General features: G+C 50.6%; 2 protein-coding genes across 8 annotated transcripts in view; both read left to right on the plus strand.

Annotated features, from left to right (window-relative positions):
• The window catches only part of ankfn1 (ankyrin repeat and fibronectin type III domain containing 1), a 58,134-nt gene extending 47,247 nt beyond the window's left edge, over positions 1-10,887 (plus strand). For 6 of the 7 annotated variants that reach the window (XM_046376887.1, XM_046376889.1, XM_046376884.1 and 3 more), the window contains 9 exons: positions 339-455; positions 705-920; positions 1,074-1,240; positions 1,847-2,018; positions 2,119-2,287; positions 2,590-2,756; positions 6,760-6,982; positions 7,058-7,250; positions 7,338-10,886. In XM_046376887.1, the coding sequence (XP_046232843.1) occupies positions 339-455; positions 705-920; positions 1,074-1,240; positions 1,847-2,018; positions 2,119-2,287; positions 2,590-2,756; positions 6,760-6,982; positions 7,058-7,250; positions 7,338-8,166 (2,253 nt within the window). In that variant the 3' untranslated portion in view covers positions 8,167-10,886. Of the gene's footprint in view, positions 1-338; positions 456-704; positions 921-1,073; positions 1,241-1,846; positions 2,019-2,118; positions 2,288-2,589; positions 2,757-6,759; positions 6,983-7,057; positions 7,251-7,337 lie in introns of all 7 variants that reach the window. The other variant, XM_046376886.1, reaches the window with a different exon arrangement.
• Positions 10,888-15,808: 4,921 nt separating this feature from the next.
• On the plus strand, positions 15,809-17,303 carry nog3 (noggin 3). The gene has a single exon (XM_046378185.1). It carries the CDS (start codon positions 16,248-16,250, stop codon positions 16,917-16,919), a length of 672 nt encoding a protein of 223 aa, XP_046234141.1. The 5' UTR covers positions 15,809-16,247; the 3' UTR covers positions 16,920-17,303.
• The last annotated feature ends 4,302 nt before the right edge of the window (positions 17,304-21,605 follow it).

A 21,605-nucleotide genomic window follows, 5' to 3' on the forward strand; every position in this document is an offset into this window, starting at 1 on the left:
TTGACCCTCACATCGACTCAGGAAAAACTGAGGACAGTTTTTCAGCAGTATTCAGTTAGCAAAAGACACAACTCTGAGACAAGAACTGATTGTATTTACGTCCTTCATTTAAACATGCAGCAAAAGAAACCTGCAGTCAGAGACACTCACAGCAGCCGAGTCAAGTCAGCTCGGAGCAGAAGTCAAACTGCTCTGAGTTCAGGACTTCACAGGTTCAGACCTGATCTAACCTGATGTGTGTTTGTCCACTTTGGACAGAGCTGTCAAAGTGTCTCACGAAGTGTCCTCTCAGAGTCCAGTCTCAGAGCAGTCGGTGTTAAGTGTTTGTGTCCCCGCAGCTGTCCTGCATGTGGGAGGACGTCCGGTGGCTGAGACAGAGTATGTCGGTGTCGATGTCGTCGTCCTCCACCCTGCAGGCCAGGCACAAGATGCTCACCGCCGCCGGCCAGCTGCAGGTCAGGACACCGCCTTCACTGTCTCACATGTCCTGCGTCCACTTTGTTCCTCAGCGTTCACATGTTACAGCTTTACTGTAAAAACATGTGGCTGCTCAGTAAAGTTATCAAAATAAAGTAAAATTCAGTACGTGGACCTGAAGAGAACTGAGTACGCGTTTCAGTTTAGTGTTGTATCAGCACAAATCGTCACCTGTGGGTCACATGACCCACTGCCGCTCCTGTAACGTGCACCTGCTCCTTCTGCAGAGCCTCCTGGGAACTCACAACCTGGGAAGAGTCCACTACGAGCCCATCAAGGATCGCCACGGCAACGTGCTGCTGGTGACCATTCGCGACCTGGAGAGCCAGCACTCGCTGTTCAGCGGGAAGTGGATGCAGGTGACCAAACTGCAGAGCCAGAGGAAGTCTCTGTCCACGCCCGAGGAGCCGTACGCCCTCGACATCCTCATCATCACCATACAGGTGAGGAAGGACGCGGGGGATTCAGCCTCGTACATTTCAGTTTTGTCGTTGGAGACGCTTCATGAAGCCGATCAGGTCGCCTTTCACTGCCTGTTTTCAGTGAGGACGTTGTGATGTTCAGTTTGAGCAGCAAACTGTGTGTGCGTCCTGCAGGACATCTTGGCGTACCAGCGGCGCAGCACTCACCGCTTGGCCCCGGGCCTCTACCTGGGCTACCTGAAGCTCAGCAGCTCCGTGGACCAGATCAAAGTGCTGGTGTCCCAGAGGACCCCCAACATGCTGTGTCATAGCCGTGTACGAGAGAACGCCAACGTGTCCAGGTACACCACACGCACACACACACACACACACACACTGATGCTGTGATGTGTCCTGATGTGACCCTGAAGGTTTTGAATGTGTGTGAGAGGAGGTCTCATAAATGTGATGGAGAGAGTGTTTACGTCTTCTCCCTCACGGCTCAGCTGCTCCTCCTGGATGTTAAACCGCACAAAGTAACTTCAAATGGGACCCGCAGGCTGTGGAATGACAGCTGCTGTCTTTCAGTCCGCCCGCAAGGACGCTAATCTGTCAGTGTCGCATTACACACTCACCACAGTGTGTGTGTGCGCAATGTGTGTGTCTGGGTTCACGGTCCAATCTGATTGGCTGTGAGCTCTGGACAGGTGGAGGTATGCCTGCTCTCTGGACTCCGTCACAGGAATTTCTGGATGCTGAAGAGCTTCACCTTCCCTGCTCGCGGAGATTGGAAGGTGTGGAGTGAGAAACAGAAACTCGGCCTTGTCGTGGAAACGAGCCACTTGTTGATTTGTTTGTTGGTTTTGGTCGAAGGTGGTGCAGGTGATGACTGCACAGGCAGAATCAACAGGAACAGGTGGAGGTGTGAATTCGTAATCAAACTCTGTGTGTGGGGGGGGGGGGCTCAGGGAGGAGTGGGACTGGATCCAGACGCTGTCGGCCGCAGGAGAGAAGGAGCGTGCCGGCGAGGAGAGCGAAGAGGCGGGGCCCAGGCCTGAAAGCTCCGCCCCTTTACTGTACTACGAGCTGCAGACGGCGATCAAGTCTCTGCTGAAACACATCAACCTACCTCTGCACCAGGTAACACACATACACACACACGCTCTGTGGAGTCTGGTGGAGGGACTGATGTTTTATCTCACTGTGATCATCGCCGCTCACCTTCGTCCTGTGTGTGCAGGCGCGTCACTTCCGCCTTTACAGTCAGGAGGTGGTGGAGCTCGGTCACGGCGTCTCCTTCCTGCTGCTGCTGCCGGCGGCCGACGACGTCTGCTCCGCCCCCGGACAGTCCAACCCGTACACCCCCCTGTCAGGGTTCCTCCACATCCCACTGCAGATGTTCGAACTCGGTAACAGCACACACACACACACACACACACTTCTGCTCTGAGACTGAGGTATTAAATCAGTCTGCGGGCTCCGACGGGATGGCCTACCTGAGCAGGGACATGAGGAGGGACAGGAGGAGCGACAGGAGGGGCCTGAGGAGAGCTTCTGTCCCTCTGAGTTTCTGTCAGGGTCTGGTTGGTGTTTAGTTTGAGTGTCGTGGTTTACCTGAGCTTCATTTCCCTCCTGAGTGATTCACTGTGTTTTTCCTCTCTTCAGTTCACTTTCAGCCTTTTTTCTGATCTGTGTGTGTGTCTGTCCTCAGTGCACTTCTGCACCTACAAAGACAAGTTCATCAGTCTGTACTGCCGTCTGTCCTCCGTCCTGGACCTGGACGCCCTCATTACCCAGCAGGCACTGCGAGAGGCCATCACTGACAGCGAGGTGGCCACAGCCAAGCAGAGGCACCAGCTCATACTGGACTACATCCAGGTGAGACACAAGCCGACAGGTGAGGGACGATCCGAGAGTGTGTGTGATTGGTTAGTCAGACTCATCGAGTCAGAGCTGTGAGTCGCTGTCGTCCTTCGTGCGGGACGACCACAGTTTGACTCTGACGTGTCTGTCGAGTTTGGATGTGGAGATCAAATAACTGACGGAGGGCTGCTGTGAAGGGAAAGTCGAGCGTCATGTTGTTCACTTCGGATTTGTCCTGATCCCAGTCCAGCTCCACAAAGCTCTGATGCCAGACACCCCCAGCCTCTCCTCTAGCGCCCCCTGAAGGACAAACTTGAGCATGTTTTGTTCTGAGGACAGCTTTGACCTCAGAGTATTGCCTTTATCTGGTGGCTGTTATAATTGCTGCGGCCTGTAGGGGCGCAATATCCTCCTCCAGCTACCTGTTGAGTGGACTACCTGAGCCGTCAGTCCGCAGGTCAGTTGAACAGGTCTGACATCAGTCAGCAGAAGGCCTGCAGTGGCGAGTCTGTGCGACCCCTCATCAGACTGCAGGATCAGGTTGGCTCTGACTGCTTTCTGAAAACACGACCAGTCAAGTCAAAATAATTAGATCTTTGTTAGAGAAGTGGATTAACTGTGTGGAATTATAATCGTGCCACATTTCTGAGCGCGTGTGCACAATCAGAATCAGAATCAGCTTTGTTGGCCAAGTTTGCGTGTACAAACAAGGAATTTGACTCCAGTTAAACTTTGCTCTCGAGTACAAAAACAAACACCCAGCAGTAAGAACACAAAGCTCAAAACATTTCTTCCTCTGCGCTCAGGCAGACTGCTGCACGCTCACAATGCGACCTGCCTCTGCCTAAATGAGCCACAAAGGTCAACCAATCAGAGAACTTGGATGGCGAAAACGTGATTGGCTGGTTCTGCTCCAATCACATCACAGCATCCACATGGGAAGTTTTACCATGGAGTTTTACTGGACCACAAGGTAACGAGTCTTGTTAAGCTAACAGCTAAAAGTTTGTTGCTAAAAATCCAGTCGATTCTTTTTGTTTGCATTTAATGCAGAAGTAGTTCCTTCAGAGCGTAATAAGATGTTAACATGGCTGCCTCCATGGTTTTATTCAACGTTACAGATAAGGAGAGAAACACGCTCTGAAGTGGGCCAAATGGATTCTCAACAGTGCTGTACACATATCCTTATAGCGTCCTTTTTGCTGTTAGCTTAACAAGACTCGTTGCCAGGCGGTCTAGTAAAACTCCATGGTGAAACTTCCCACGTGGATGCTGCGATGTGAAAGTCGCATTGTGAGCGTGCAGCAGTCTGCCTGAGCGCAGAGGAAGATATGCTCACCCAGAAGTTTTGTGCACATGATTTAAATTTTTCCTCAAAATACAAGTTGTGTACTTGCAAAATGTATTCAAGATTTCCCTGCGCTGTCAGAAATGTATGATTCCATACAACTGGGATCAGCTCTCTGTGTGGTTTCAGCTTCTGAACCCACTGGTGAGGTCAGCACTGGACCTTCAGTGGGTCTCACAAAGTCGCCGACCAGCAGCCACGTTTTCATTCATCTCATCTGAAGTATCGTCTTCTTCTTTCATCTGACAAAAAGTGCGAAGCGAGCGAGCGACCCTGCTGTCGAACTGCTCACGAGGCCGACGGCTTCAAAGGGAACTCGTCTGGAGATTTGTGTCTCTGAAGAGCTCACCGCCGCCCAGAGCACGACCACGAAACCACCAGGGTCCACAGGGACGTGTGTGTGTGTGTGTGTGTGTGCGCGCACTACCATCTGTCTAACATTCTGTCTGCCATTTTAAAGCTCGGAAAAAAGTGGCCCCCCCAACCACAAATTATGCAGAGAGAGTCAGGGGAAAAAATAATACCAATCAGAGTGTGTGTGTGTGTGTGTGTGTGTGTGTGTGTGTGTGAGTGAGTGTGAGTGAGTGTGCATCAGTTCCCCAACAGCAACGGCTGTACGTGACGCCAGCACACAAAGACATCAGCTTCTACAAACAGAAAGTATTTCATCTGACTGCCTGTCAGACGGAGATCAGGGATCTGTGGCCTGCATGTGAAGCAGTACTCATCTGGTTCACTCAGCTGGTTCACTCAGATGGTTCACTCAGCTGGTTCACTCAGCTGGTTCACTCAGATGGTTCACTCAGCTGGTTCACTCATCTGATTCATTCATCTGATCCTGATCCTGATCCTGCGAGGCTCATCTCAGGGCCAAAGTACCCGCAGAATAAATGACTAGTGACTAAAACTGATGCCGCTCTGGTTCACGTCTCACGTCACAAACCTCGCAGCAGTGGAGACCTTCATCCTCCATCATGGAGAGTCCAAACAAGCCGTCCAATCAAACGGCATCACGTCACCTTCACACACACGCACACACTGACATACTCACTCACACACACTGACACACTGACACACACACTCACACACTCTTGTGGGCTGAGCTGCTGTGGCTGCAGTCTGTCCTTGGACACGTCTGTGTTTCTGTCTGTGTCTCACTCTGCCTGAGTGTTGAAGCTGATGGACTGTGATCGGCGGCAGCTGCGTCTCCGGTCTGGAAACTCCCATCTGTCACGGTCGGCGCGCCATATGGAGGCTGCGGCGCGTTCTCCACCGCGCTGAACTTTCCTGTGAAGGCAGCACGTGGGCCTGTTGTCCGTGAGCCGTCCTCGCCGCCTCGTCCCGGGTGGAAACATTTCACAGTCTGTCGCCGTCTGACACGACGAGACGCTTTGTTTGTTTGCTCTGCACTGGAAACCGTTTGTCCAGAAAACCGCAGAGCTGAGGCGGGAAACCGTCCACGCGTGATGTCAGACCTCAGATCGCCTGCCTGAACACCGTAAGCCTGAACAGAGCAGGTCTCGTCTCCGGGCCGACACATAACCAGGTTTTGGTCCCCCTGACGTGTCGCAGCGCTTTGTCAGTCCGCTTCAGCAAATGAAGAGAGAGGAACGAAGCTGCAGGGGGAGTTTTGTGACAGCAAGTTAAATCAGGTGCTGGTGCGCGCACACACACACACACACACACACACACAGCCGTGAGGTGTGGCGAGTGGACTTTGACTTGTGCCTGTTGGTGAACAGCTGAGATGTGCAGCTGTGGGACGAGCAGGAATCTCCTTCATGTTGTTCTGTCGACAAACTCTCGCTCTGCCATCGCAGCCTCGGCATTCTTTCCAGCCGAGTCATCGCTGCTGTCAGTCTCCTGCTGTGTGTGTGTGTGTGTGTGTGTGTGTGTGTGTGTGTGTGTCTCCATAAGCAGAGACACTCGCCTTCACTCTGTGGCACCTTCTACTCTCATTCGGTTGTCAGCATCAGAAGACAGTCAGAATTGTGTGTCCACCGTCTTTAATGTCAACATTATTCTGGACTTCCTGACTACACACCTTGAAATGTGACCTTCTTTTGTCTGAATTCTGAGGAAACAGCTGTTGTGTCAACAACAACAACAACAACAACAACAATAATGATAGTAATCCATCCATTTCCCGTTTCGTCCCTGGTCGGTTCATCAATTGTGTTTTATTAATTTGTGAGCATTTGTGAGGTCACACACTGATGTTGGACCAAAAGGCCTGGCTCACAGTCTCAAAGTTGGAAGCATAGCATTGTCCAAAATGTCTGTGTGTGCTGAAGCATTAAGGTTTCCCTTCACTGGAAGTCAGGGGCCCAAACCCTGACAAGCAGCCCCACGAAGAGGTGTGTCTGGATACTTTTGTCTACATAGTGTATTTGTGCTCCTCGAGTTGGCTGAGAATGGCACCATTTTGTGTTTTACTGAACCTGTTGAAAATGAGCAGCTACAAAACTTGCCACTCGAGAAGAACTCATTGGTTGGTTCTTGGAAAATCACAGAAGGTGACTTTGAGCAGTGAGTCTGATTGGCTCGTTGGTTCCCTCAGAACGTCATGTGCACAGAAACGAGCCTGGACTTCAGCTGGACTCGTGCTGCCAGGCCACACTCACACTTTGAGATGCTGCAGTGTCTTTTTTGTCTTCTGTCCTCCCGTAGCAACTGGACGAGATGCGTCGTGATCTGCGCTGGATCACAGACGCCCTGCAGTGCGCCCGTTACAAACAGCCCCGCGGCGGCGTGCCGGTCACCTGCCTGGTGGACGCCAACGCTCCGAATAGCGACTCCGGCCAGCAGAAGACCGACTCCACCTCCTCGACCATGGACTACCTGCCCACACCCTCCCCCTCACCTGAACTCCACAGGAGGAAAGCCATCAGCGGTGAGTCAGCACTTCAGATGGGAATATTTTCCTCCAAAGCAAAGCAAACATTTCGTGTCTTCCTCTGTCCGTCAGACTCTCTGCTCGGTTCAGATGAAGACGGGTCCTCGGAGGTGTTTCTGCCTACAGACAGCGACTACGACTCGAGCGACGCCCTGAGCCCCCGCGAGCTGGACCTGCTCTACTCTCCACCCCAGGACCTGTCCCAGCAGGCCGTGCACTCGCTGGGCGGCAGCGCCCCCGACGTGCTGCAGATCCACGAGCTCAGGTGAATACTCTTTCTGGCCATCAGTGTTCTTGAGACTGAACTCATGTCGTCCACTGTGTCCATGCTGGTGCCTCTGTCTCTTGTCAGGTACAGCGTCTGCCCGCCGAAAGACCTCCCTCTGTCCTCGGTGGTGAAGGATCCCAAACCTAAAGACGCTCCTCTCTCCTCACCCCTCCTTCCCCACTCCCCCTCTCTATCCAAAGACTTCCCTCTCTCTCCCTCAGGTCTGCCTCGCTCTCCCTCTCTCTGCAGGACCCTCCCCACCTCTCCGTCCGTCCCCTTGTCCCCCAGATTCTCCAAAGACCTTCCTCTGTCCCTCCCGCTCTCCCCGGCACTGTCTGACACCACCAAGACTCTGGAGGGTCTCTCCCTCTCCAGGAGCCACCAGGAGGGCGTCGCTCCCCTGAGGGCCCTCGCCAACCCCCCTGCCAAACGCAAACTTCTCTCCAGGAGCCACCGCGGCCAGTACTTCAGCGGGCCCCAGCGCTGGCTCAGGGGCCACAGTGGGGACAGCCACAGCGTATCTTTATCTGAGGGCATCTACACCAAGCAGTTCGACCCAGACCTGCCTCTGCCCGGGGACCTGCCCTCCCTCCAAGGCACCACCTACGTGAGCCACGCCTCCTGCATCCTGGAGAGCCGGAAGGGCCGACAGCGTGAGCCGCGGCCCCACGTCCGCAGGATCTTTGTGGAGCCCTGTAAGGAGCTGTCGCCGGGTCACGAGAGGAGGTGCTGGGAGGAGGAGCAGAGGCCAGAAGAGAAGGAGAAGGTGACGGCTGCAGGCGTGTCGGTGGTCGTGGCACAGGCGGAATCTGGACGGGAGGGGGAGGAGCCAGAGGGAGCTTCAAACCAGGATGTAGACTCAGATGACCAAACAAATGCGCAGGTGTCAGAGATCCTCAGCAGCACACTGTGAGACCGGTCAGCAGGTTCAGACACTCTGTTTAAAGCTACGCTGGGCAGCTGTTTTAAAACACAGCCAGCAGGATCAGGACCCCCAGGTACTGGTCCAGCAGTCTGACTCAGCCATCCCAGATCTACTTTACTTGCACACATGTGCCATGTGGTTGAGTCGGGACACTTGAAACCCTGAGTTGTACTTATTTCTAACTGTGTAAAAGTTAAAGACTAGACTTCTATGATTTAATATGAGATTTGTAGTCGTAGAAGGACACAGCTGACGTTGTTCTCTGCCGTTCAGTTAGTGAGTTAATAAAACTTGTGATCATCGTGTGAAAACCTGCCCAGTGTAGCTTTAACACGTCCTCGAAGCTGGACGACGCGTGTGTGCGTGTGTTACGCTGAGCTGCACCCCCGCAGACTGTAAACTAAAGTTGCTGGTTCAACTCCGCCACACCTCAGAACCCATGGCATCGACTGTTACAAACAGAATAATCAATGCAACAGCAAACCGAGCACTGCTTCTCCGATCAGGAACTTTGCACACTTTGACTGTACGTCAACCAAAAAAACGGTGATTCGATTGATTGTGGCTCGTCAGAAATTCCAACGTTTATTTCCCAGTTGAGTTAAATTTTCTGAACTCCTCTCGAAGTTTCCTGCCGATTCTTTTGCCGTGGTGGTCTTCAGAGCACGGATTCTCCTCGACTTGAAGTGAATGTACAGTTCAGCCTGTTTGTGTGGTCTCCTGTCACTTTGAGCTGCTCCTGTCGGGTCTTGATGTGATTGAATAAACCTGTGGTCAGTCTGAAGATAAAGAATTATATCTATGTATATAAATATATATGAGACTGAGTTTGAGACACACGAGACCTGCCTCAGTCCCTGCAGTCAGACCACTATGAACCTGAAGAGTATTTTTATAGTCTCAGATTAAAGACATACTGTTTTACCTGAGATGCTGAGGATCCGTTGCAGCTGTATTATGTTGGCATGACGTCGTTTGTAGTTTGTCGTTTTGTTCTGGACTGAAGCTTCGTGTCCACTTTGTACCTCCGATGTCAGGGCTCGGGGGGTCAGGACACGACTGAAAACCGTATGCACTTTGCCGGACTCTGATGCTGTTTGTGTTGTGCTGTTGTGTTGACTCTTTGTTCAGCTTCCTCCACAGTCACTGCGATGTTTCCTCGAAGGCTGGCGGTGCGTTCAGTGTCACAGAGAAGTGACGTAACACTCGGTCGGTTTGAGAGCTGTGTGAACAGGTTCTTCAAATATATGCACGCTGTTTTTAAAGTGCGTTTTTAATGTTTGCACATAGCAATTATGGAATAAAAGCTAATTGAATATATTTGATGCAACTGGGCATTAACTGTGGCAGCTTCTATCATTAATGACTGTTTACTGAAGTGTTGATGATAAAGACGTGTGAAGTATTCATGTACACGTTTTGTTCTTGTTTGAATGTGTAGCACAGTTCAGCTTTACAACCTGACATGCACTAACGATACTGACGCACCACAACAAGTCTGTACTGCGGTCGTCTCTTCATGTGAAGTTAATACGTTCAGTCGCTTCTTTGACGACAGTTTAAAAAAAACATCATTTCTGTACGTTTAGTACGAAGCTAAAGCCAAGAAGTGATTAGCCTAGCTTAGCATTAAGAATGTAACAGATCTGTGCAAAGTTTAAAACTCCTTCCAATCAAATCGGTGCATCTCATCTGTTCAGTCTGGACGCAAACAAACAAAGAGCCAGGCTAGCAGTTTCCCCCTGCTTCCAGTCTTTATGCTAAGCTAAGCTAACCTTTGTAAACTGTGTGCTGAACACCAGGCATGAGACTGACGTCCATCTGAGCACGTTCCCCTCACATAGAAAGAGAATAAACATGTTGAGCTGTTCCTTTAAATCTGTAACGTGGTGTTTTGTTGGTTACCATAACGTTGTGCTCACTGAAGTAAGAAACACGAGCAGCAGCCTCCAGCGCCACCTTCTGGACAAACAACACTTTACATAACTCAGCTTATTTACTAAAAAACATGGAAATGCACCTAATTCACATTTTGTTTTTGCAGCTTTTCAAAAGTTTGCTTCAAATTTGCTTCACGATTAGAAAACAGCTGATGTGTAACAACTTGGTTCAAAGACTCTCGATTGAGATTTGAAATTTTCACTTCATTAGTAAATGTGGGACTGAAATGACTCAAATCTTTATTTAAAATAACGAATCGGACGATGAGAGCAGTAAACGCTGGAGGACACTCGGGGACCTTCATAAGCTGTCTGATCGTGTTTCTTCTGTCCAGCGACGTCAGTGAACCTCAGAGGGAACCGAAGCTTTCGGGGCACAGGAACTTTGTGATGGCTGGTTTGAAGCTGTGATGGCGCTGGCGGGCTGAAGATGAGCGTCTGAATGTTTCTCCTTTAGATGACTTGCTGAAATGTGAGGACTCTCAGCTTCAGCCTGACACGCATCACGTTGTGTCTCCGTGTTCCCATCAGCCCTCTGAGGGACGACCTTCTGTTTGCATATCTTTGCATCACTTTAATGAACGGCTTTATGAACCCTGTTTATTTATTGGCAGCAAAACCGTGATTTTTTTATGGACTGCTTAAAAAAAATGGCTCCAGTGTTTTCAAGCGTTTTGCAACCTCTGAGCTCACATGAATGGATGTATTTTAACAAATGAAATAAACTTTGTCTCATGTGGTTGTTCTGAAACCTGAGTTTGTCTTTTGTGTTGTTGTGTCCTCAGCCGCTTCCCAAATGAAGATTTTTGAAGAGTTTGATCAATAACTGATCAGCTGTATTGATGATGTGTTCAGTGTTTCCTCCTGTGAAAACGTGTGCTGGCTGAAGCTTTGCTGCTTTTCCTCTGAATGGTTTGAATCCTCTCAATGTGTTTGTGATCATGTTGAGCTTTGGACTGTTGGTTGGACTGAACAAACTCTGTGAACGAGTCGCTTTGGGTCCACATGTCTCACCAGCTTCACCAGTTTGACAAAGCAAACAATCAGTGGATTCATGGAGAAAACAACGTTTTCATCGCTGCCTGCTCGTCCATATCTGAGGCATTCAGGGTATGTGAGCCGGACTCTGCCGATCAGAGGTAATGTAACCCTGTCGGACAGGTGTCCCTGCATGAGTCCTCTGTTCCGTCATTTGGGATAAAAGGCCTTTTATTTCCACAGTTTTCAGTTACTTTTTGTAAAATCCGCATGAATTATGCAGCAAATTATTTCCTTGTTGGTTTCAGACAGTCAAACCATTTCTGATCACACCTGAGCCCGTGTCCAATCAGCAGCTGGTCACCATGGAAACAGCCGAGTGAGTGGACTGCAGAAGGTGTCCGTACCTCAGCTCAGCGCAGAGACGCAAGAGGACGACACGACGGACGGGTGGTGTGACAGGTCCCGTGATGAACTCGTTACACTAATTATCTGTTTTTACTCACACATCAAGGAAGCAGATCTTTCACATTAAAAGTCCTGGAAAGTGGAGTTTTAAACCTGCATTCTTTCTAACTTCCAGCAGGGGGCGACTGCACTGGTTTCAAACAGAAGTCTGATTGCATATGAGCTTATGAGAAAATGAGTTTAATTCTCATCTGATTTATGGCCTCAGGGAACAGTTTCCTGATGAGTTTGTGGTCTCGGTCACCAGTTTCAGGTCTTCTTCACTGCATGATGTTTATTTTGTATTTTATGCTCCCAGTCAGGATATCCTCCCCAGCTCCACCCTCTCATGCCTCCCAAAAAACAAGATGGCAACGGCTCGAGGCTTCAAAACGGGTGATGTCACGGTGGTGTTACAGTTGGGTGGAGCTCATTTCAATTACTTTATACTTTACTGATGGCTTTTTAATCTGTAATAATAAGCCACATTTTATTTGTTAATAATATTTTGTACCCCAAAATTGGAACCCAGTCACAGTACTTTAGTAAAAGTACTTTGTCAGCGCTGAGGGTCCAGAGGGATTTGTCAGGTTTTATTGGACAGAAAGGGCTCTGGTTTCACTTCCTGTGAGCTGCTCCTCTCTTTGGGACCGGAGGTGTTGGAGGAATCCGACTGGCAGGCCGAGCTGCTGCAGCGGTCGCAGGACGCCGTGTGGGAGGGTGTGAACCAACTGGAATCTCACACCAGCGCTGGCAGGGAGTTTTCCCGCTGGAGCGCTCGAAGCATTTCGGAGCGTCGGTCCAAGCCACAGGATCGCTGCTGCCCGGCCCTCGCTGCTGAAGGACTTGGCTCGTCACACAACGAGTCCGTCAGTGAGAAAGCAGATCCGTTTGTTCTGTTCAGACTGTGAGCTCACAGAACACAAACAGCAGAGAAATGTGACCTTCACGAATCAGACCAAGACCACATCTGTCCTGGATTATTAGAAACAAGACAGGAACTCCCTAACAGACCTGTTTTCCTTGAGCCCCTCCCCCACTCTGGTTTTGTTTGGACTCATCAATATGTTGTATTCACTGCTGCTGCAGCGATGCAGCGATGCAGCTCAGCGTCTGTGCGATGGTTGGCTCACGTGCCCCTCAGGTGAACTGCGTGAACCAGCTTTCACTCAGGTGGCGGCTCACTCTTCTCTGCCCGGCTTCGTGCGAGCGCTCAGCGGCTGACGGATGGATGGATGGATGACCAAATACGTGAGCGCGTTGGATTTTACTCTTCAGAGTCAACATGAGCACACGGAGTGAAAACAACAGCAGAGCCTGTTGACACCCACACAAAACCAATAAACCCTGAAGCTGAAGACCCTCCTTCAGTCTGAGCTGCTTTACGGGACAGAAATGAGGACATTTAAGAGATGAAATTATTCTGTATGTTTTGGTTCACGGCGAGCAGGAAAAACATCTGGTTAAACATCTGCAGTTCACAGCGAGTCTCGTCTTTCCAGAGAGAACGAGGAAGCGAACGTCACGTCTTCCTGCCCTGAGATGGCAAGTCGAGCGAAGGAGGCGGTGAAATCTGAGCCTGATAAATGGCTGCTTGCGGCTGACCCGTCTCTGCCACCTTGAAGCCTTCTCACCCAAATGGACCGTCCAAATTGCTCCGGTTGTCTCACCATCAAAGCTCTTATTTGTGGGGAGAATTCCATAAACAACAAACAGTTCTCAGTTTTTATCTGACCGGGTCACGAACCAGGCGGCCGGCCTGTTTGTCCTTCATCCTGGGAGGCCCTTTGATTCACTATTAAGATTAAGCTGACGCTGTGTGCTAACATCAGAGGGAACGTTTACTGACAAACACTGAACTGGAGGAATCCCGTCTAAAGCTGGAAAGCTACTGATCCACTGCGCTGGGCCGTATCACCGCCGTGTTCTGGAAAATCAAAGGAAAATGTGATTCAGAACATGTGGATCTGTCTGTCTGTAGTGGAAAGAAGAGGAAAACTGGAATCTGACGGTAATGGCAGTACAAGTCTTTTGATGATAAGTCAGTGTGCTCGCCGGACTTCAACGTGACATCATGGTTTTAACCCCAAAGGTCTTTTTTTACAGTCCGGTTCAGCTGCAGAACTCTGAGGTTTCTGCAGGTTCACCAGATTAAAGACCTTTTGAACGCCACACAGAATGTCATTGTGTACACGTTTCATGTTCTCACCAGACAAAATATGTGAAGTATGATGGAAAACACACTCTGGGCCGGTTTGTAGTGGAGCGTGAAGCCGTCGGGACGAGAGTCAGCACCTCTCAGTCTGAGGTTCTCAGCTGGAAGACGGTGGATTTTTCCCTCCAGGCTGGGAGTCAGTTTTTGCCACGAGATCCTTGTTCACCAGGGAGGGTAAAACGGAGCGTGAAGCGGACAGTTGGATTGGTGCAGAGTCATGTGGCCGCCAGCAGACTGGACTGTTGTGGCGGAGAGGGAGCTGAGTCGTTGTCCCCACGTGGCCTTCGTGGATCTTCGTCTGCTGGGGATGATGAGCTTCAGCTTTAGCCTCTTAGCATCTTCAGGTCTCTGATTTCCAGCTGTTGCAAAGCGGACTAAAGGGTCGTGTTTCAGAGGCTGCTGTGAGTCTGGATGGTGTCATTAGAAACTGTGTTTGCGGTGGGCGAACTGGAAAGCTTGACAGACGCAGCAACTTGAAACCAGCTGGAAAAGTTGACTGTGCTAGAAACAATGGAGGCCGTTACAGAACTTAAACTGCCATAAATAACATCAAAATGGAGTTTGATTTCATGAAAACCGTCACTGATTTGTTTCTGCGTGACTCCTCAGGGCTCGGTGCTGACTTTTCTGTGGAACCACAAAGTCCTGAAGGCCTCCATATGCATCTTGGCGGGAACACGAGTCCCCTGTGGCTCCTTCTCTGTGACCGTGATATGGAAGTGAAGGATAAAAGGTTTACAGAGAGACAGGAAGTCTTATCAGAGTCGCCGACTTCCTCTCCTCAGAGATGTGACAGCTGAGCGGCGCCCGTCACACACGGTCACATCAGCAGTCCAGAAAATTACCCACAACCTCCTGTTCAGCATCAGACAGGAGGGAGGAGGTGACGGGAGCCGCCTGGAGGAGGAGGAGGAGGTGATGCAGGAGAAAAGTCTGTGATTTAAGGACGAAGTCTGACTGCACGTCTCTGAGCTGAGCTGAGCTCTGGATTTAACCCTCCAATGAAAAGCGTGAAGCGTTTGGAGGAACGTCAGGTCTGCTTCCGTCCTGCAGCCCTCGGAGCTGCGATGCACTAAATCCTCCACGCCTGATGAAGTCCTGCAGCTTCAGGCTTCATGTAGAGGAAACGTTTATGTTCTTTGTGCTTCAGTATTTGACTCGTTGACAGCATAAATGAAAATATGATCACATGAGTCGGAAATAAACGTCTGGTGAGACGGTTTTATTATGTCCAGTGTCTGATGTACACACGATACAACACAATGAAGTACGACGACTGAATACTGAAGACTGAAAGCATCAACAAAGTCTGTAAATTCATGAAGGTCACGTGAACTGACCTCGACGTCCTGATGGAGAACCGAGTCTGAGAGGACGTTCAGCGGGTTGTTTACTGTGTCCGCCATCTCAGTTTGGAGCGTAAATCAGAAGATAAATAAAAAATCAGTTTGAATATTGATGACTTCATGGAGATGAAAGCCTCAGGCCGACTGATGGCCTAAGACCCTCAGGTGAGCCTCAGGCCACGTGACTCACGGTCACACTCTTCAGGAGGCCGCAGGAGTCCTGCTGGCAGCCTTCTTTCACTGGCTGCCGGCTCTAAAAGCCGGAGGGCAGAGTCTGTCAGGACTCCTCAGCCTTCACTCAGAAACCAGAACTCATCAGCTCGAATCGGTTGCTTTGGGCGAGAGCCTGCGGACGCTCGGCGCAGAGAAAACGCTGCGAGCTTCGGGCTGGAAGCAGCTTGACGCTGTGAGGCTCAGATCCACAAAGAGGAAGTGAGCGCCGCTGATGAAGAGGACGAAGACACAGGACAGTTTACTGCAACATGAGCATTTTCAGACTGAGTTTCAGTGTTTTATTTGTTCTTTTACTGCTGCAAAGGATCTGAAAACTTCTTCCACTACTGAGTGTGACTCTGACCACCACTGATACTGATACTAATACTCACACAAACATTTAGTCCAACACTACTAGTATTACTGCTAGTACTAATACTGCCTCTAAACGTGTGTGTGTGTGTGTGTGTGTGTGTGTGTGTGTGTGTGTGTGTGTGTGTGTGTGAGTGAGTGAGTGAGTGAGTGAGTGAGGAGGGCTGGTCTCTGACATCACCGCCCTGTTGTTGAATATTTGCTTGCAGTCTGAGACGCCTTCACTTTGGCTGCAGGAGGACCAGAGGACGCAGCCAGCATGCGGACTGAGAGCAGCGAGCTGCGGGCCGCTGAGTCGTCTCACCGGGACCTGCTGACCGGGGAGGCTCAGGGCTGAGAGTCCAGCAGGGACCCGGATCGCGAAGTCACGTGGTGAAGCCCCCGTACCGGTTCCTGTGTGGCCCAGAGTGCCTGTGAATCTCGTCGCGCCGCGGTGCGCCTGCTGAGCGCCCTCAACTCATACTGGGATCAGTTCGGTCCAGGCAGACAGACCGAAGGACGCGCGTTCGTGTCCGCTCCGTGAGGATTACCTGTGAGTCACCTGGAGGACCTGAGGAGATGGATAACTCCTGTTACTTGCTGGCGCTGCTCATGGTCCTTCTCTCTCTGGGCGTCGGGATTGAGGAGGGCATGTGCCAGCACTACTTTCTCCTCCGGCCCATCCCCAGTGACACTCTGCCCGTAGTGGACCTAAAGGAGGACCCGGACCCGGCGCTGGACCCTCGGGAGAAGGACCTGAACGACACGGAACTCAGGAGCACTCTGGGCAGCCACTTCGAGCCGCACTTCATGTCCGTGTCCCCGCCGGAGGACAAGTACTCCGGGAACGAGGAGGGGAGCGAGGCGGACCTGCGGCAGAAGCTGTCCGGGGCCATGCCCAAAGAGATCCGGGCCATGGAGTTCGAGGTGCAGCACGGCAAGAAGCAGAAGCCGAGCAAAAAACTGCGGCGAAGGCTGCAGCTGTGGCTGTGGTCGTACGCCTTCTGCCCGGTTGTTTACGCATGGAACGACCTGGGCAGCAGATTCTGGCCGCGCTACGTGAAGGTGGGGAGCTGCTACAATAAGCGGTCTTGTTCGGTCCCTGAGGGGATGGTCTGCAAACCTGCCAAATCGACTCATTTTACGATCCTGCGATGGCGCTGCCTGCACAAAAAGGGGGGTCTGAAGTGCGCCTGGATACCCGTTCAGTACCCCATTATATCAGAGTGCAAGTGTTCCTGCCAGAACTGACAGCGACAAGCAGCAAGAACTCCACACGGACCGTTTAATCCCGCAGACTGACGAGTCCTGAAAACCTGTCACTGATTTCACATCAAATCAGCTTTTCTAAAATCTTCGTCCTGTCTGTAAAAATGTTCCGAAGTGTGAAGAGAAGAAGTTCAACTCAAACTGAGGTCTGCAGGCTTGTCAGAATGTATATGTGATGTACATGTTTTTTATTATTGTCATGACAGAACTTTGCATAAAAAGGAAGGTCAGTATTCTTAATCTAATCTACTGTATTTGTTAAACGTATCCGCGTTGTATCTGCTTATATTTATGATGGAGAGTCCAAATGTTCATCCTGAAGGGCTCCTGCAGCTAATCTCTGAGATTAAAATGAATTGAAGTCCCTCTGAGCTCAGACATCCACACTTTGTTCACACTCAGACTGAAGGTCGTCACTCGGGCCTCAAACGTCTCATCTTCAGCTGGTCAGTAAACGCAACATTGAGGGTTCAGTCAGTGCTGGAAGAAACATTCAGGTACTTTACTCAAGTAAAAGTACTCTGTCACAAGTAAAGGCCCTGCTCTGCAAACGTTACTCCAATATAATAGTAAAGTGTACTTGAAGTACTGAATGCAGTAAACTGTTGTCCCGTCCCGTCTGACCTCAGATCAGCTGGCTGACTGACTCCTGACTGTTTCCTGTTGGAGCTCATTTCCTGTGCTGATTGATTGTAATAACTTTTATTAATAATAACAAATGTGATCCCAGTGAGTCAGAGGCCAAAGTGATGCCTTCTGACAGGTGGTCACAGGAAGTACACTGAGGGGACATTAAATGTACTTCCTGTTACCACCTGTTACAGGAAGTACATTTAATGTCCCCTCGGTGATGATGATGTGGAGGAGAAAGCAACAGGAACTTCACCCTGCGGCGTGCGTTTATATGACTGCAGTGAAAACACACGATGACATCATGGTACAACACGGTAGTAATTATACACATCTTTATACTACAGTATGCCAATGAACACTGGTCCTCAGCGACATGTTGTTGTGTTATGAATCAGTTATAAAGTGCTTATACGAGCTAATGCTCACTGACAGGGCCGGACTCAGGCTGTCTGAGGCCCCTCAGGGGGGACACCAATGTGCAGGAGGTTGTGATGCGTTTGTGGTGAAACTGTTACAAACCCTGCTTAACTTGAAACCTTCACCATCATGTGACTCAGATGTTATGACAAACAAGCCTCAGGGTGCACACGGCTGGTTCTCATTCTGCGGCAAACTAACACAGGACCTGCAGCCAGGGGCCCAGGAGTCCCGGAGTCCTGGGGCCCAGGAGCCCAGGAGCCCAGGAACCCAGGAGTCCTGGAGTCCTGGGGGCCCAGGAGCCCAGGAACCCAGGAGTCCTGGAGTCCTGGAGTCCCAGGGACGGGGAGTCAACACATGTAATTGGCGTCACTTCATGTACATGTAAATGAACGTAGTTCTTTGAATCCTAACAGGATTCCAAAGCTACATTACATCACAGCGTCACGCAGTAAACGTGACATTAAACGGCTGAATCGTTGTTGAAGACGCAGCAGTCGTGTCAGACACAGAAGCACAGAAGTTCAATTGGTTTTCCTGCTGTGGGCTCAAAGCACTTCAGAACTTTTCTCTGACTGCAGCATCTCTTTGATGCCGAGCCTCCATGACGGTCAGAGTCAGACTCGGTGAAGTTTATGTGAGCCGTCGGTCACAACTGGTCCCCGATCTTTGCTCTCTAAGAGACGAGAGACACAAAGATCCTGTTTCTAGTTCTGCACCAGTCGACAAAGGACTCGTGTCTGTCAAAGGCGCCGGAGACCCGACGGCAGTGCGTTGGACGGTCAGGATGAGACGCAGAAGTAAAATGTCCCCTTCAGGATGTCAGCAAACACACTCGGTGCTGAGTGTGATTAAACAGGTGGTTATGGTCTCCAGGGTCTCTGCTGCTCTGCACTGTCCAATCAGAGTCCAGCTGTCCACCTGATCTCGTGATGATTAAACACCTGCAGGGATCACACTGCAGTTTCACGTATGACGTTAAAGTGGCTAAAATGAGCATTTGTACCCGAGCGTCGGTGCCTCTGATGATCAGCTTCAGTGTGTTTTCAGTCTGCACACACACACACACACACACACACCCTCAGACCGAGACAGGTCCGTGCTGCTCTGTTAGTGTCAGTGAGTACCACAAGACAGCAGTGGAAGATACCTGTGCTATCATTTGGCCCTCAGAGCGCCCTCTAGTGGGCCACAGAGGCAGTCGTGGGCCCTCAGCCAAATGCTTTTCTATTTAAATGTGCTCAGCTGTATCTGGTGGAGACACTTTGGAGTGTCTCCACCAGATACAGTAAAACTCTGATGCATGAAGTACTTTCAGTTTTGATACCTTGTTGCAGGACGTGTACGGCAGAGTTCTCCGTGAAGTCGTAGCACCCAGGTTACAGCTGCCTCCGTCGGTCACTTCCAAGCCGACAGGGCGTCTGCGTGCTGTGAGACGATCACACGGAGCTGAAGAGTCCTGCTGCCTCCGAAAACACGCCGACTGAAAACCCCACGCCGTCCCGGGTTTTCACGGGCAGGATCCTGGACGCCGGCCGACGACATCTTCAGCAGCGGGCAGATGCTCACACGGACGCAGCGGCGAAGACAGACGGTGGACACACTCAGGCAGGACGAGTGGGACGGACGGACGTCACACCAACATGTTTCAAGGCTTTCACTCTGGTGTCAGGAGACAGACGGCATCTGCAGCCGTCCAATGGCAGGCGGCCAGGACGCTCTCATACACACACACACACACACACAGCTGGACTGAAGACGTCACACAGGCAGGAGCTGATGGGGTTGACAGCGAGGACCATCAGAAGACTGTCTGTCTGTCTGTCTGTCTGTCTGTCTGTCTGTAGCAACATGAGGCTCAGAGCAGACAGACAAAGTGTCTCACTGTGTGTGTGTGGGACAAAATGCAAGTCCCCATGGGGAAATGAATAACCTTTAGGGTGAAGACTTGGTTTAAGGTGAGGTTGAGTTTGAGGTTTAGGTTAAGGTCAGAGTAAAGGTCAAAGGTCAGAGTAAAGGTCAAAGGTCAGAGTAAAGGTCAAAGGTCAGAGTAAAGGTCAAAGGTGTCAGGGTTAGGCAAGTTATGGTTTTGGTTTTAGTAAGTCATGTAAGTCTATGTAATGTCCCCATTGGGCATGAAAACCTAAACTGTGTGTGCGCCTCACTGTGTGTGTGAGTGTGTCACTGTGTGTGTGCGTGTGTGTGTGTGTGCCTCACTGTGTGTGTGCCTCACTGTGTGTGTCTCACTGTGTGTGTGTGTGTGTGTGTGTGTGCCTCACTGTGTGTGTGTGTGTGTGTGTGCCTCACTGTGTGTGTGCGTGTGTGCCTCACTGTGTGTGTGTGTGTGTGTGCCTCACTGTGTGTGTGTGTGTGTGTGCCTCACTGTGTGTGTGCGTGTGTGTGTGTGTGCCTCACTGTGTGTGTGTGTGTGTGTGTGTGCCTCACTGTGTGTGTGTGTGTGTGTGTGCCTCACTGTGTGTGTGCGTGTGTGCCTCACTGTGTGTGTGTGTGTGTGTGCCTCACTGTGTGTGTGTGTGTGTGTGTGCCTCACTGTGTGTGTGTGTGTGTGTGTGTGCCTCACTGTGTGTGTGTGTGTGCCTCACTGTGTGTGTGCCTCACTGTGTGTGCCTCACTGTGTGTGTGTGTATGTGTGTGTCTCACTGTGTGTGCCTCACTGTGTGTGTGTGTGTGTGTGCCTCACTGTGTGTGCGTGTGTGTGTGTGCCTCACTGTGTGTGTGTGTGTGTCTCACTGTGTGTGTCTCACTGTGTGTGTGTGTGTGCCTCACTGTGTGTGCGTGTGTGTGTGTGCCTCACTGTGTGTGTGTGTGTGTCTCACTGTGTGTGTGTGTGTGTGTGTGTGTGCCTCACTGTGTGTGTGCGTGTGTGTGTGTGTGCCTCACTGTGTGTGTGTGTGTGTCTCACTGTGTGTGCCTCACTGTGTGTGTGTGTGTGTCTCACTGTGTGTGTCTCACTGTGTGTGTGTGTGTGTGTACAGGTACACTGCCCCACACTGTTCTCTGTTTATCCACACTGTGTGCTGTGAGGGCTTCTCTGTCGCAGCCTGTTTACTCAAACTTATTTTGGGAAAATTCCACGTCTGCACGACTCTGACCATAAATCACTGAATCTGCAGCTTTGTGGGATGATAGTTTGTGTCTCTCTCACACACACACACACACACACACACACACACACACACGTGATGAGTTGTGTTTTTGTTGTGTTGTGTGTTGAACAAACACAAGAAAGACAATGACGACGACGACGACGGTGATGACGACGACGACGGTGATGATGATGACGATGACGGTGATGATGATGACGATGATGACGATGACGGTGATGACGGTGATGATGGTGATGATGATGATGATGGTGATGATGATGACGATGATGATGATGATGATGGTGATGATGATGGTGATGACGATGACGGTGATGATGATGATGATGGTGATGATGATGATGGTGATGATGATGATGATGACGATGACGGTGATGATGGTGATGGTGATGATGATGATGATGATGATGGTGATGATGGTGATGATGATGACGATGACGGTGATGATGGTGATGATGATGATGATGGTGATGATGATGGTGATGATGATGAT

This window comes from Scatophagus argus, chromosome 21 (genome assembly GCF_020382885.2).
Source record: "Scatophagus argus isolate fScaArg1 chromosome 21, fScaArg1.pri, whole genome shotgun sequence".
Taxonomy (NCBI): Eukaryota; Metazoa; Chordata; class Actinopteri; family Scatophagidae; genus Scatophagus; species Scatophagus argus.